General features: G+C 41.9%; 1 protein-coding gene across 1 annotated transcript in view; it reads right to left on the bottom strand.

The window, feature by feature from the left end:
- The window catches only part of LOC119378366 (signal transducer and activator of transcription 5B-like), a 112,667-nt gene that overhangs the window by 11,851 nt on the left and 87,654 nt on the right, over window positions 1-13,162 (bottom strand). The window contains 1 exon segment of the mRNA XM_049411754.1: window positions 9,078-9,203. Within this exon segment, the coding sequence (XP_049267711.1) occupies window positions 9,078-9,203 (126 nt within the window).

Below are 13,162 nucleotides of genomic sequence, written 5' to 3'. Positions count from 1 at the left end.
AAATACAGTGGCACCTATTTTCATTCCAGCACCTTTATTGCCCTGCAAAAATGTGTGTGTGCGAGAGCGTTGCGATCAGACAGCACGTGCGCCCACCTCAGTTTCTCTGTCACAAAAAAAAAAAAAAGATTTATTTTCTGACAGGCTTGAGAAATCTGCACCATAACTTATGACCCAGACCAGAAGCACTTGCGTAGCTAGCATGAGAAGAAAAATAATTTACAAGAAAGGCCCTGAATCAATATTTTTGCTTGTGAAAAAGCAAGTGCTAGCTTTCCGCTGAGCCAATGTGGCAACTTGACAGGACATCATCTGGCTCATGCTTTTTTCTTACCCCCAGTTGCAGGTGCTGTTTTGGGTTTCCAGCTCGAAGAAGCACATGAGGCATGAAGCCACTTGGTTTTTATTAATCCATTTGCTCATAAAATTGGGAAAACAAAGTGCAGGTTTACATTTACTTTTCTTAGCTCTTAAGTAAGGTTTAACGGTAACATGGTAAAGGTGGCTGTTTGCACCAGCCATGCCAATACACACTGCAACACTTAAAGTCAGAGTCAATCAAGTCAGTAACGGCAAGTCCACAAAAAGAGTCAACATAACCATTTATTTTCAAGACACAACGCTTGCCAGAAGCAAAATGTGTAACGATGGCACGGAAGTACAACAGTGACGAAGGAGCAAAAGTGTTCAAGCAGACAAGAAAGGGGAGAAAAATGTTACTCTGCAACAAACTCTTAAAAACTACAACAAAATGATGCAAATATACAAGAGGAGAAAAGAATCTTCCAGCTATATCTGCGCAGGAAACAGCAACAGCAGCAGCAGCAGCGAGTGGGTGATGACACCAGTCTTTCACTTTGGCAAATTCACACATGTATAACATGTAAAATGTGTATATTGTGCACAACTTACATCTAGTAACACACGTTTCGCTCGGGAGTCGCAGCACAATGTGTGCACCGCAAGCGAGGATGGCAAACTACGACAAACCACAAGACCGGCAGGACTGCACAGTCGTGCCGATCTTGTTGGCTCGGCCAGCACAACAGGCACGCACAAGAGCAAAAACATCTATACATCAAAAATACATATCTATATATGCTGGCAACCTCCACAATGACAAGTGATCTCTCTCTGAAGATCCTCAATATGAATAAGCTCGCTTTCATAGATACTTCTCATTAATAAAAATAAGGCCAAATTGCCCAAGACAAGCAAGATACGTGCTTCAACCAGCACTCGTATTAAGCCCACTGAGTTTGGAGGACTGCGGTAACAATTTATAGGATGCAACCTTTCAGAGAAGTTGCAAGGCATCTGCAGATTTTTAATGTATTAATGTCAGTCTTGAGCAAATTGTTATGGTTGTGTTGCCTCACTTATTACCATGTGCTTCAAAGCAGCAACACAGTTGATTGGAGTGTCCTCACAATTTCAGCAAGGAATTATGCAACTAGATACTTGTAGCTGTACACAGTTTCTGCACAGAACTTAGAATAGAACATTTCTTACAATATCCAGAAGCTACAGCAAATCTAAGATATAATCAAACAAAAAGTACAAAAAACAATGCCCTCGAAGATCACAATCGTGACTGAAATGTGAAAATGATAGTAATAACAATTCTGCAATATGGACAGCGCAGGTTTTCTTTAAAAAGATCGAAGGCTCAACAGTGAACAATCAATCATGCAATCATCAAGCAATGGTACTGTTTGTTCAACAGCCACGCATACAGAAGATATAAGACACCATTGGATCTTTTATCTTCCTTTTTTGCACCTCATCTTAGCAAACAGGACGCCTTGTTTCAGGCAGACGATACTGTCAACACGTTCAACAATTCTTGTACACCTTCACTGCAGAATATACTTCAAAAACAAAAGACCTGGCCGTCCTTTCGCACTGCACACCTTTTTTTTTTTCGCAAGAGCCTAGCAGAGATGTGCAGTATGCATAAATTAATGCTTCTACAAAAGCAAAAGGAAAGCGCCTGCAACATGCGTGCTAATACAGTTCATTGCAATGACTACAAAGCCGTCTGTTCTGTCTCAAACAACTAAAACATGTTTTTCAGAACTGACTAAAACCTAAATCTGCCTGAAACACTAAATATAGTTCGGCACATCATGGCACATCAGCCTGCAATGACTTGCAGAAAGAATTACTGCACAAGCAAATGTGAAAGCTTATCAGCTTTCTCTATTCAAAAAAAGAAAAAAAAGGAAACCCATGTAAAAGAGACGCAACGATATGCTCCTAAAAATGCTTATTAGGTGAGTGAAGACAGCAAAGGCATGCAAGCATCAGCTCCTGGAAAAGTTGGTTATAAAAGAGTGCCGGTGGCAACGACACCATGAGGTTTCCGCACTAACTCGTTGAAATGTCAGATTTTGACAGCGTCTGCGAAGGCCTACATAACTCTTGGACTTCCATCACCTCTTATAATGAGCCTATGACGGCGAGATTAACATCCATATGGCTCTCAAAGAATAATTTATCAGCCTAAACTGATTAAGTGTTTCACTTCACTGTCCCTTCAGGCACTGCTTTTATTTTTTTTTGCTGTGCAAATGTGGGTGTGGCTTACACGTACAAAGATATGGTACAAATGTGGCATGAATCATGCAGCTGCATACATCCCATCAAAGATGAATATTTTGTGCCATTTGTATCACACCTACCAACTTCTCGAAATTAGACATTTCTGCCAACATGTCTGCCAACATGACAAGGAGGAAAGACACCTTGTGTGGGGCACACCGACACTTTCTTACTAATGAATGACAGCAGCAAACTTGCAACAGCAAATCCTGAAAAGTAATACACAGTTTTTAGATCGCAGTGACTTTTTAAGCAACCTGGCTGCTGCTGGTGTAGCCTGCTTCAGTAACCAAGCTTATCCAGATAAACTAGTCTGAAGCAAGTGCCCATCTGCCACAAGGCCGAATCAAATATGAATCGAACAGTGAATCAAGCCGAAAGAAATACCTTCAAATACTGAACAGCCGCCGTTACAATAACTGCAAAATGATGCCAAATTATCGTAGTATTCATGACTTCAGTCTTAAGGCACAAATGAATCATCGGGAACTAATAAGCAGTTGCTTCGGATGCACAAGTCTTCAGAAAGTGCACGTGATCCTTGTATGGCCACTAAAGTGTGCCTTTCCAAGCAACATGGCCGACTGCACTATCACGTTTCATGCCTACGCAATGCTCACAGGGACGAAATTTGTCACACTTTTCCCTAATTTAGTGTTTATTTTCTGGGAAAATGAGACTCAAATATTTGTAAAATCTTCAAAAAATATTCGCAAGTTATCAAAAGCCTACATTCAATTTAAATAGCACTCTATTTGATTTGATATTCGAAATTTCTCTATATTCACATAGGTCTACAAATGATGCAAAATATTTTACTGTGGGGACAGATTAGGTCTTCGGTTTTTTAAGGACCCCAGGAACGTTATGGCACTTAGAGTCAGTGCATAAAATAAATCTTGAATTTCGCATGTGGAAGAGGCGGCAGACTGTACACAAGCACTCAGAACACGCTAGCAAATGGCTGTATGCTATGACAACGCTTAAGCTTCACAAAAGGCAAACAACACAGAGAGAGCTTGTAACAACCTTGGCAAATAATGCACTACAGTGCATTGTGAGAAACAACACTCAGGTATATACATAATCTAAGTTGAATTCTGATACAGTAGAATATAAAACAAAGGAATCTACCCCAACTTAAATTTCATTTTTATCTTACTACTCCGATATCACTCCAAAGAAAAGGGGGGAAAAAATAAAATGTTTAATGAATCAGTATGGTTGCTAAAAGAGAAAATTTGCTAGTGAATATTTGTTTTCTTTTTCTTCTTGACACACTGTAGTCACTTTATATTTGTGGAATGTTAGCTGTGAGAAGCAGTGCTTCATAAAGCTCACTGAAACAAGCCCCTACAAGGCTTAAAGGTTCAACATTAAAGCAGAAAACAATGTCAGGCTAAAGTAAAGCAAGCTAAAGGCAATGTAGTAGGCTTGACTACCACAACCGTCGCATACGACGATGAATGCCTAAATATATCCCCTGCTTGGCAATGCTTTCTGTAATGATGTCCCAAACAAGTTAGAAAACTGCTAACGACAGTCCTCCAGTTGATGAAAAGCACCATGATCAGGCCTGGTAGTATATGAAAATATGCTTCTCAATGATCTTGTAAAATATGTAGGTATATGTTATTACAAAATATCTAATATTGGTGTAATGATGTGTCTCTTCATAACCTTTAAGAAGTGCCAGTGCCTAAGCAGTTCGGAAAAGCTGATGCATTGAGCATACCAAATCGATAGGAAAAAAATGATAGCAGACTCGGTACACACACACACACACACACACACACACACACACACACACACACACACACATACACACACACACACACACACACACACACACACACACACACACACACACACACACCACACACACACACACACACACACACACACACACACACACACCACACACACACACACCACACACACACACACACACACACTAAAGGAAGTGTTGGCGGTCAGCAAGCTCGTGGCATTGCGACAGATGTCACGCATTGCGACAGTTTCCCATCGTGACAGATCAATAGAAAATGGTTAACAAGTTGGCACTAGCACTCTTGTCAAAGGGTACCCTGCAAGAAAAGGCACTGCTTTGCTGGGTACGCAAAAACTGCCTGCCCAAACTGATGAGCACTACGCTCACGCTTACTCAGTTATGTCATCATGTGAGTCATCAGCACCGTTGAGGACCTACCATTTAACTTTGTTGCAGGTGTTTTTCAAGTCATCATAACTAGTAAAATGAAAATACGAGTGCATGACTAACTCTCTGAGCATACCACATGCCAATTTTCTCTTAATTCGAGCAGATTTTTTTGTATTCACACACAGACCACAGAACACAGACTGTCTATGTGAGCTTCTAGAAGCCACACTAATCGGCTTAATAGAATTTAATTAAGTTCTAGCATCTTACATGCTCACCTGAAGTGCTTTACTGTGCAGCTAAATCAATACGTGAACGATTCCATCTTTTGTCCCAATCAAAATGTTGCCATGCAGTCCCAATAAAACTTCAAACCTCAAGTATATCACTGTACGTATTCTTTTAATTGCTCAAAACTCTTTGAAGCTGCCGTATATTTAAGTAGAGCTGTGCGAATAGCAAAATTTTGGGTGCAAAGCGAATCAAATAATTTTCGAATATTTCTCGAATACTTTTCGAATACATTGAAGTGAAATTACAGAAAAAAGTTGCAGAGAATCTCTAAGCATGTTCTTACGAGACAGGAACAATTACAAGTCACACACACTGTCAAAAAATAGATTTGTTGTTTAATGGGGATGCGGCTTTCGTGTAGTGAAAATTTTAAAAAAAGATTTTTTGAAAATCACATTTTCAGTTTCTGTAGGCCTTTTTCTGATTTCAAAATATCTTCACCGAAAGCCATGTAGAAGTGCAGTAAAAAATTTATTGCGCTTGCCGAGGTGGTAAAAGTTATTGCGGAAATCGCAGAAAAACAGCGTTTTAAAAAAGAATATCTCCGCAACAACGCAACCGGGCGCCGCCATTTGGTAACCGGAAAGAGCATTTCTCCATCTTCAAATTTTGCGCTTCAGCTGGGTCTTTAACTCAGAAACAAGCGTACAAAAAGCAAATGTTTGAAGTTGTTTCGAGGCCTCCGATTGGCTCCATCTGCGATGTTGCTCCAGCACGCCCCGCCATTAGTCCGAACAATGCTCCGGGAGGGCGTCGTCTGCTGCTTGCACGTCGCAAGGTCATGGCTGTCGAAAATCATGCAACTTAGTGACGCGTTCGCACTCTTTCTGTGTTCACGGGTCGACAATCATTTAGAATATGATTACGCATCAGTTTGGCAGCTGCAAGCGGAAGCTCAATCATCAGATTATGATAGTGAGCCGTGCTCGTCGCGAACATCGCAGACGTGTGTCTCGGACTGACTGTTCTGCCTATCAGCACTTTGTGCCTTGTAACAAAGACCATCGCGGGACGGCTCTTTGTACTCGCGATCGAGCATGACGTAATTTGAAACATCAGGCGCCGCGCCCATGCACATCGCGACTGAGCATACTCCTCAGAGTCATGGCTAGGTCTAACTCTGTCATGGCGCCTATTACAAGGCGAATCCGAACTTCGCGGCAAGGAAGTCGCGCTAGCGGACGTGCGAAAACAAAGAAGCCTCAATGTGCTTCGTCGCAAGCAACGAATCTCACTGCCCGCTGGCTCCTCGGTACCGTGGATGGCCATTTCACGCATCGGCAGCGGACCCCCACTCCGGCGAAGATCGTCGCGCAGCGACCGCTCGGAGCACCGGTGGAAGCGGCTAGCAGCTTGGCACAGTGGCGCCCTAAAATGCAAGACCAAGCAAGCTGCACGCAGATTTATCGCCATTATTTTATTTTCCGCTATTACAAACCCTTTTACTTATTTTACGAATAAAGTAAAATTCCGGTGTGAATCGAACTGAATAGGAAACGCTATTAAAAAAATATTCGAAAGTTCGAATATTCGCACACCCCTACTTTTAAGACCACAGAAAGTCTGTGTCACATGTTCTTGCAAATATAACAGGTGCTTAGTTTAATTGTTGCTCTTACTTCTACACATAGAATAGCAGGAGTTGAGAAATTGACAAACAGACATCTTGGAAGGCAGAAGTGCTGCTACTAAAGTAATTCCATGACAAAGTTTAAAAGAAAGAGGTAGTAATAATCTGATATTTGGTTTGAGCATCCATCCAAGTCTACAATTAAGCATTGCTTAATAAGTCTCTGTTTATAGAGCATTCAATGTGGCTTTGTCTGACTAGCCATTTCACGTTTACTATTCCGATAGCTTCGTGTTGTGATAACGACTGCCAAAACGCCAACGCGTACTGCTTATGTAAATCGATGAAATGCTTTAGTACTTCAGTAATGTTCACTAAACAAAGCCAGCTGTGACAGTCACCCTAACATAGCATGCATATAAAGTGTTCCAGTTTTCACCTGTCACCCTTATAGAAGTAAGAAGAAGAGAGTTCATATTAGAAAAAAGAATACACCAAATAATGTGCAAATATTTTACCAGGGGACACTTATGTTGATTCATTACAGCTGAACCTGGATACATCAAACCAGGGTATGTAGAATTTGTCTATACCAAATAACGAGTGTTTCTCCGAGACTTCCAACAATTCTTAAAAATTAGCATTAAGCATTAAGTTTTAATTTGCTGGCTAATTAGCAAAATATGCTAATTCACTGTTCAGCTTGAGTGAAGAAACAGGAGACGTCATAACGGGTCAGGAGCTAACATTTTTTATACATGTGGATTCCGGCACACCTTAAGCACTCAGATTCAGTTTACCAATGGGAAAGTGCGAAACTTTTTCATTCTGCAGAAATTAAAAGGACTTTATTCATTATTTTTAAACTGATAAAACTCATTTTGCCACTTTTTACAAACTTACAATTGTCAGTAGCAACATGACTACCCTTACTAACAAGTCAATAGGCAGATTTAGCCAATTAGCCCAAAAAAATTTTAACACGTAACTTCCTTTCTCAGATCCACAGTTCTTGATAACTTGGCTCTTCTTCAATTTTTAAAAAAGTGATTTTTACTTTACGTGCTTCCATATGCATGTTCGATTCCCATCGACGGCGGCGGCATTTTAATGGGGCAAAATGCAAGAAGTATACTTTGTGTTGTCTCCTTCTGTGTCCCGTGGTTTTACTTTTCCTAATCACGAATCACCAAGTAGGCTACACCCACACGCATCTAAGATGCAAGAACACCCATGTATTATAGATGTAGGTGGAGCCTTCATGATCATATCGTAATTTTGACACTTAAAACCTCCAAGTTTAATTTTTCTAACGCCTCATCTTTTCTTAACTTTCGGCAGACGTATGAGATTTTCCTCAATTACCAAGTCAAGATTTGAGGACTGTACCAACCAGAGACTGGCTTTCGCACTGAGGATAAACCTCATCCTGTGATGTCCATGCCTAGTAGTTGTTCAAAGATGCTTTCCTTCTGTGCGCACAAAGGCAAAGAACAATGAAGCAATTACGCAGCCTCACTAGCCAGCAAGTATTGATCACCACACAAAGACAGCTCACAATCACGACGCATAGGGGGCAACGAAGAAGCACCAATATTATCGTACAAGAACAATGTACAGAAACTTCTACTTACACTAAAAAACGTGAGGTACACCAAAGAAAGAAAATATTTTCTTTAGGACAAGGCTCGCATGCAAGTGTGCACCATTTGCTCAAGTAATGTCATTGTGAAAAATGAGCTCCGTAAATATAAAATAAAAAAAGAAGAGCTGCTTAGAAACGAGATTAAAAGTGACAAAACAAATACTAATGATGAGGTAAACAAGTGATTACAAGTGAGAAATCTGAGCACTTGTAACAGGAGGCACTGCAGTGCTTCCCAATATAATAAGGAAATTATTTAAGAAGGAAACGAGCGAGGCGGGGGTCTCGCAGGAGACGTTACAGATGTTTCTGCGCACACCGCATGAATATCGGATGAAAAAAAAAATGGAGTGGGTAGGTTGGCTGCTCGACAGGCAAGCAGAGCTTGAAACACTGTCCTCGCTTTCTTTCTCTCTCGCTCACGAAAATTCCCCTTCGACGGCTTCCGGCAGAGGCTGAGCAGGTTGTGTGCTCCTCAATGAAACTCCTCCTGTTGCACACACTTTACGCAGTCCAGGAGACGAGGCTGCTTTTAAGGGGAGGACAGAGGATCACCAGCCCAACTCCTTGAAGCCCACAGCGTCGACGGATCCACCTTCTTTTCGCTTTTGGAGGAAAGGTGGAAGGAAGGCAGGGGTGGTAAGCGGGGCAGTGATGCGAGGAACGGTTTGCGTGACAGTTTGTGCGACAAGAAAGGGCCTGACGGCCCTTTGATGTGCAAGGGAGGGATGGCAGGGGATGTGCGAGGGGGTAGGAGGGAAAAGTGAAGAGGACAGGTAGGCAGGCAGCAAGTACACACTTACTGCATGGCCTGGTCAAGGGAGGAACCATCGTGGTAGATGCTCGCTCCTGTGTCCGGTGAGTGCGGGTGGAAATACGACTGAGGCGTGGATGGGTTGCTGTCTACGAGGTTCAACATCCCCGACAACCTGCCAAAAAGCAAAAGGGAAAGGAAAGGACATCGCAGTTCCAAATGTGCATTTGTGAATCCCACATGTGGTTGGTCTGCAGTGGCCATACTTCCTATTTTGCATTAACAAACTGTTTTGCAATACTCTGGCCAACAAAGATCTTTGACACCAACAAGTGTTCAACAGTGTTGTTGATGCTAAAATTTACAAGAGCGCTCACTTTAGGAAAAATAATAACATTGACCAAACTGTATTTACTAATTATTACTTTACCAACTATATATGAGACAGGAGACATAAGCAGTGGAAGCTCCCATGTTGTACACTTAAGTCATTTGCTCACCCTACAAGAGGTCTCTTGGTAAAATCAATGTTTACATTGTTTCAAGGTTCCAACCTATTACAGCGTGCGACAAATCTTTGTAGCTCCGCTCGTACTGGACGGATTCTAAAAATTCTTGCGGTGGTCGATTCGTGAGGAAATAAGCTCCTTTAATGAAGCCCTTCCATGGCTACTTGGAAAGGTGTTGCAGGGCCCCTTTAAGGTATGGTGTCACCTAACAGCTGCCCCAAAGCAATACTAGAAAGGCATATATAATGAACAGTAACAAGGGTCATTACCTCAGTAATTACAGATCAACAAACGACTTCCTGCTAGCCCATAAGGCAATGCCCATCCACATGCTCTATTGTAATCACTGTGATTGCTATTCTTGCAGATTATCCCAATAATAACTCAGCTGACATGACAAAGAATCGAGCACACACAGTGCTATTTCTGAAAGATGAGACCAGAAATTCAGAGCCTGATAACACACACAGCATTACAAAGACAGCATGAAAGCATGTCTAGTCATGAGGTTTGGATAACCTCTACTCTTTCCCCAGAATAGACCAGGCATCACCCATTGCCTTGCATCAGTCAAACACGCCATTCCACATCATTAATAAAAATTCAGTAAAACAGTAGTTCCCACAGGCCTACAACAGACCTCGAAGACAAGCTTGAAGACTTTCTAGGCAGCTCCATGAAGACCGAGCCTGTCAAGGTAATGGCCATTGAATTGGCATACAATCAAGGCGTGTCGGGAAGTGATCTCAAAGAAAGAAAAAAAGTGGACCACGAAAGGCAAGGAACTGCCAAGAGAATAAATTTCCCATTCTAAGAAGGCGCATTGTGCCTGTCTGTCTTTTTTTCCAGCGGTTGATATAGGAGCATGCCATAGTTTTATCTTTAAAATCAACTAACAATACAGGGTTTGTATGCAAAGTAGTAGGACTGATATTTTTTTTCCAGCAAAAACGTGGTGAAGGAGGGGGATGTTCCTGCGCTGGTCGAGCGCAACGGTCACCAGTTGTCTTCTAGCATTCACAGAGTGTACATCGAGGTTAAGGTGAACCCATTTCAAGGTGCCTTGTCATCTCGACAATGAATCGTTTGTTAGAGCAGCGCTGCACGGTGAAGTTTTGCATTAAACTGGGTAAAACTGCGGATGACACCCGTGATGTGATCAAGACTGCTGCTGGTAATGATGCTATGGGTCAGTCCCGTGTTTCTGAGCGGCACAAATTGTTTTGGGAAGGAAGAGAGCAAGTTGAAGATGAGCAACAGTCAAACGGCAAAAAGTCCCAACTCAACGGCAAAAAGTCCCAACAATGTGCCGAGCCACACCACCTTTACTGTCATAGACTTCCTGACCAAACAAGGCATCACACAGCTTCCCCAGCAACCCCACATCCCAGACGTCGCTAGTTCAAACTTCTTCCTCTTCCCCCGACTGAAAAGGGTCATGAAAGGACGGCACCACGGCTCGGTCCAGGCCATTCAAGAGGTCATAACAAGGAAGCTGAAGAGCATTCCAGTTTTGCCTTGGCATATCTTGAAAACTATTAAAGACTATGTGTCTAAATTGTCATTAAAGACAAACGCTGTACATTCAGGTGCATATTAAGTTCAAGGCCATCAAAATTGGGTGGGGGTTACATTCGGGTAAACACGGTGTATATGCCTAACCATATCAGAGCAGTTTATGCTCGACAATCATTCTGTGCATTCTGAACAGCATATAAACAGCGACAAACGAGTGGTTCACATTTTTTTCCCACAAACCTTCATCCACCTTGCGGGTTTTCGCAGAAGTGATTTTTCTTCACAAGTCTCTATATCACCAAATCCAAGATTAAGACATTCAGTAACAAAATATGAAGAATGTTAATACAGTGCCATGCCAGCAGATTGAAATGACACTGTATTTACTCAATTGTAACGGGACCACGATTGTAGCGCGAGGGGCGACTTTCCAGGAAGAAAAAAAAAACTAAAATGAAAGAATTGCGTGCATCATTGCACTTTTTGAAAACTTGAATTTTGGTATTCAATTGTAACGCAAGAGTCGACTTCAGGTAGCAAAAATATGGAAACAGATGCCCCTTACATTCGAGTAAATACAGCACTGGCAACACACCTCATAAAGTTCTGTGCGGAGGCTTTCCAATCGCGCACAAGCATCATCGTGCAGGTGAAATGTGTCTCCAGACAGACAATAAAAAAACAACGCAGATAATCAGGCAGAAGGTGCATCAGTGCTAAAATGTGCTCCCAGCATGCAGACCCCAAAACTTGCACTACAGTGCACTACAGCTGCAAGTTACATTTGCAAACATTAAAATTTTAAATGAAACAATATAAACTAAGATACTGCCCACTTCCAGTTCTCTGAATTGTGAAGTCCAGACACCACAGACTCATAAGCCCAGAGGCTGGTATGGTTTTTTTAGTGCGCACCTAACTTTTTAGTGTGCATCTAACTTTTTAGTGTGCACCGAACTTTTTGTGTGCACCGAACTTTTAGTGTGCACCTAACTTTTAGTGTGCACCTAACTTCGAATAACAGAGAGCTGAGCTAGTTGGTCAGTATTCATGTTAAAAGACTGGGCGTGTAAACACGCACATATATGTTGTCTTGACTTCTCATGTGTCCGTGTTTGCGCACCCTGCCTTTTAGCATGAACTCTAATAACAAGCAACAGTCACAGATGGAAGTCAAAGCTACTTGGCTAGTATGGCACTTAGAAGCGGCAGCGAGTAAAAGGTTAAAAAGTATAGTAGTCACTGAATGTTCAACTTGAACATAATGCAAAAAGCAGCAGCTTTTGCTCCAGAAATGCAACAAACAAATGCTTCACTTAGCAGGACAATGGTGCCTTCTGGCTGCTACAGATTGAAATTTTGTGTTCACTACATAACAAATGTTGCAAGTTACTTGGCTGCAGTCACTGACATGTGTGGGTGCTGCTGCTAGTACTGTATGTGCAACTGTGCAAGCTTTTTGTTTGGTGCACCCGAGGAATAACCTTCTCAAAGGAGGACTTACATGCATGGCCTCAGACAAGAAATATACAAAATCTATAAAAAGAAAAAGAGAGAGGGAGAGAGAGAGAAGGACGTTTTACAGGACAACAAGCCGACACAAGTGGGCTCGAAAAATGCAAACGACCGCTGCCTTGAAGCAGCACAATTGAAAGACCAGCTACGATGACATTTTTACTTTGTCTATTCTCGTAATAAATTAGCAGTATGTACAAAATTGAAACAACCCTGGTTAATAATTGTCCAGGTAGTCAATGTACATTGTTTTAGTCTCAGCACATCGCCTCCCGATATATATTTTTTTTTCAGAGCACAGTAGGCAGTTTCCAACCTCAGAGCTGCTCACTCGAGGTGGCCCATGACATCCTGCTAGTGGCATCACCATCTTTTCTCTTGTTTGTTTTTGTTTCAACTTCGGTATCAAAAACGCCTACATTTTTTAAGCCTTTTTTTTTGGGAAGGCGTATGCCCATTCCAAAATTTCGCCGTAGTTGTCTTCAAAAGGAAAAGGAACAAAAAAAAATGGGGGAAGGGGTATGACGTGACATCCATGCATTGACACTTTCCAAAACAGGCTGCGGAAACACACTGCCACCACAAACTGATC

Source organism: Rhipicephalus sanguineus, unplaced genomic scaffold, assembly GCF_013339695.2.
Source record: "Rhipicephalus sanguineus isolate Rsan-2018 unplaced genomic scaffold, BIME_Rsan_1.4 Seq804, whole genome shotgun sequence".
NCBI classification, from domain to species: domain Eukaryota; kingdom Metazoa; phylum Arthropoda; class Arachnida; order Ixodida; family Ixodidae; genus Rhipicephalus; species Rhipicephalus sanguineus.
Note: the sequence above shows the minus strand (reverse complement) of the source record. Positions and strands in the feature narration are given on the sequence as shown.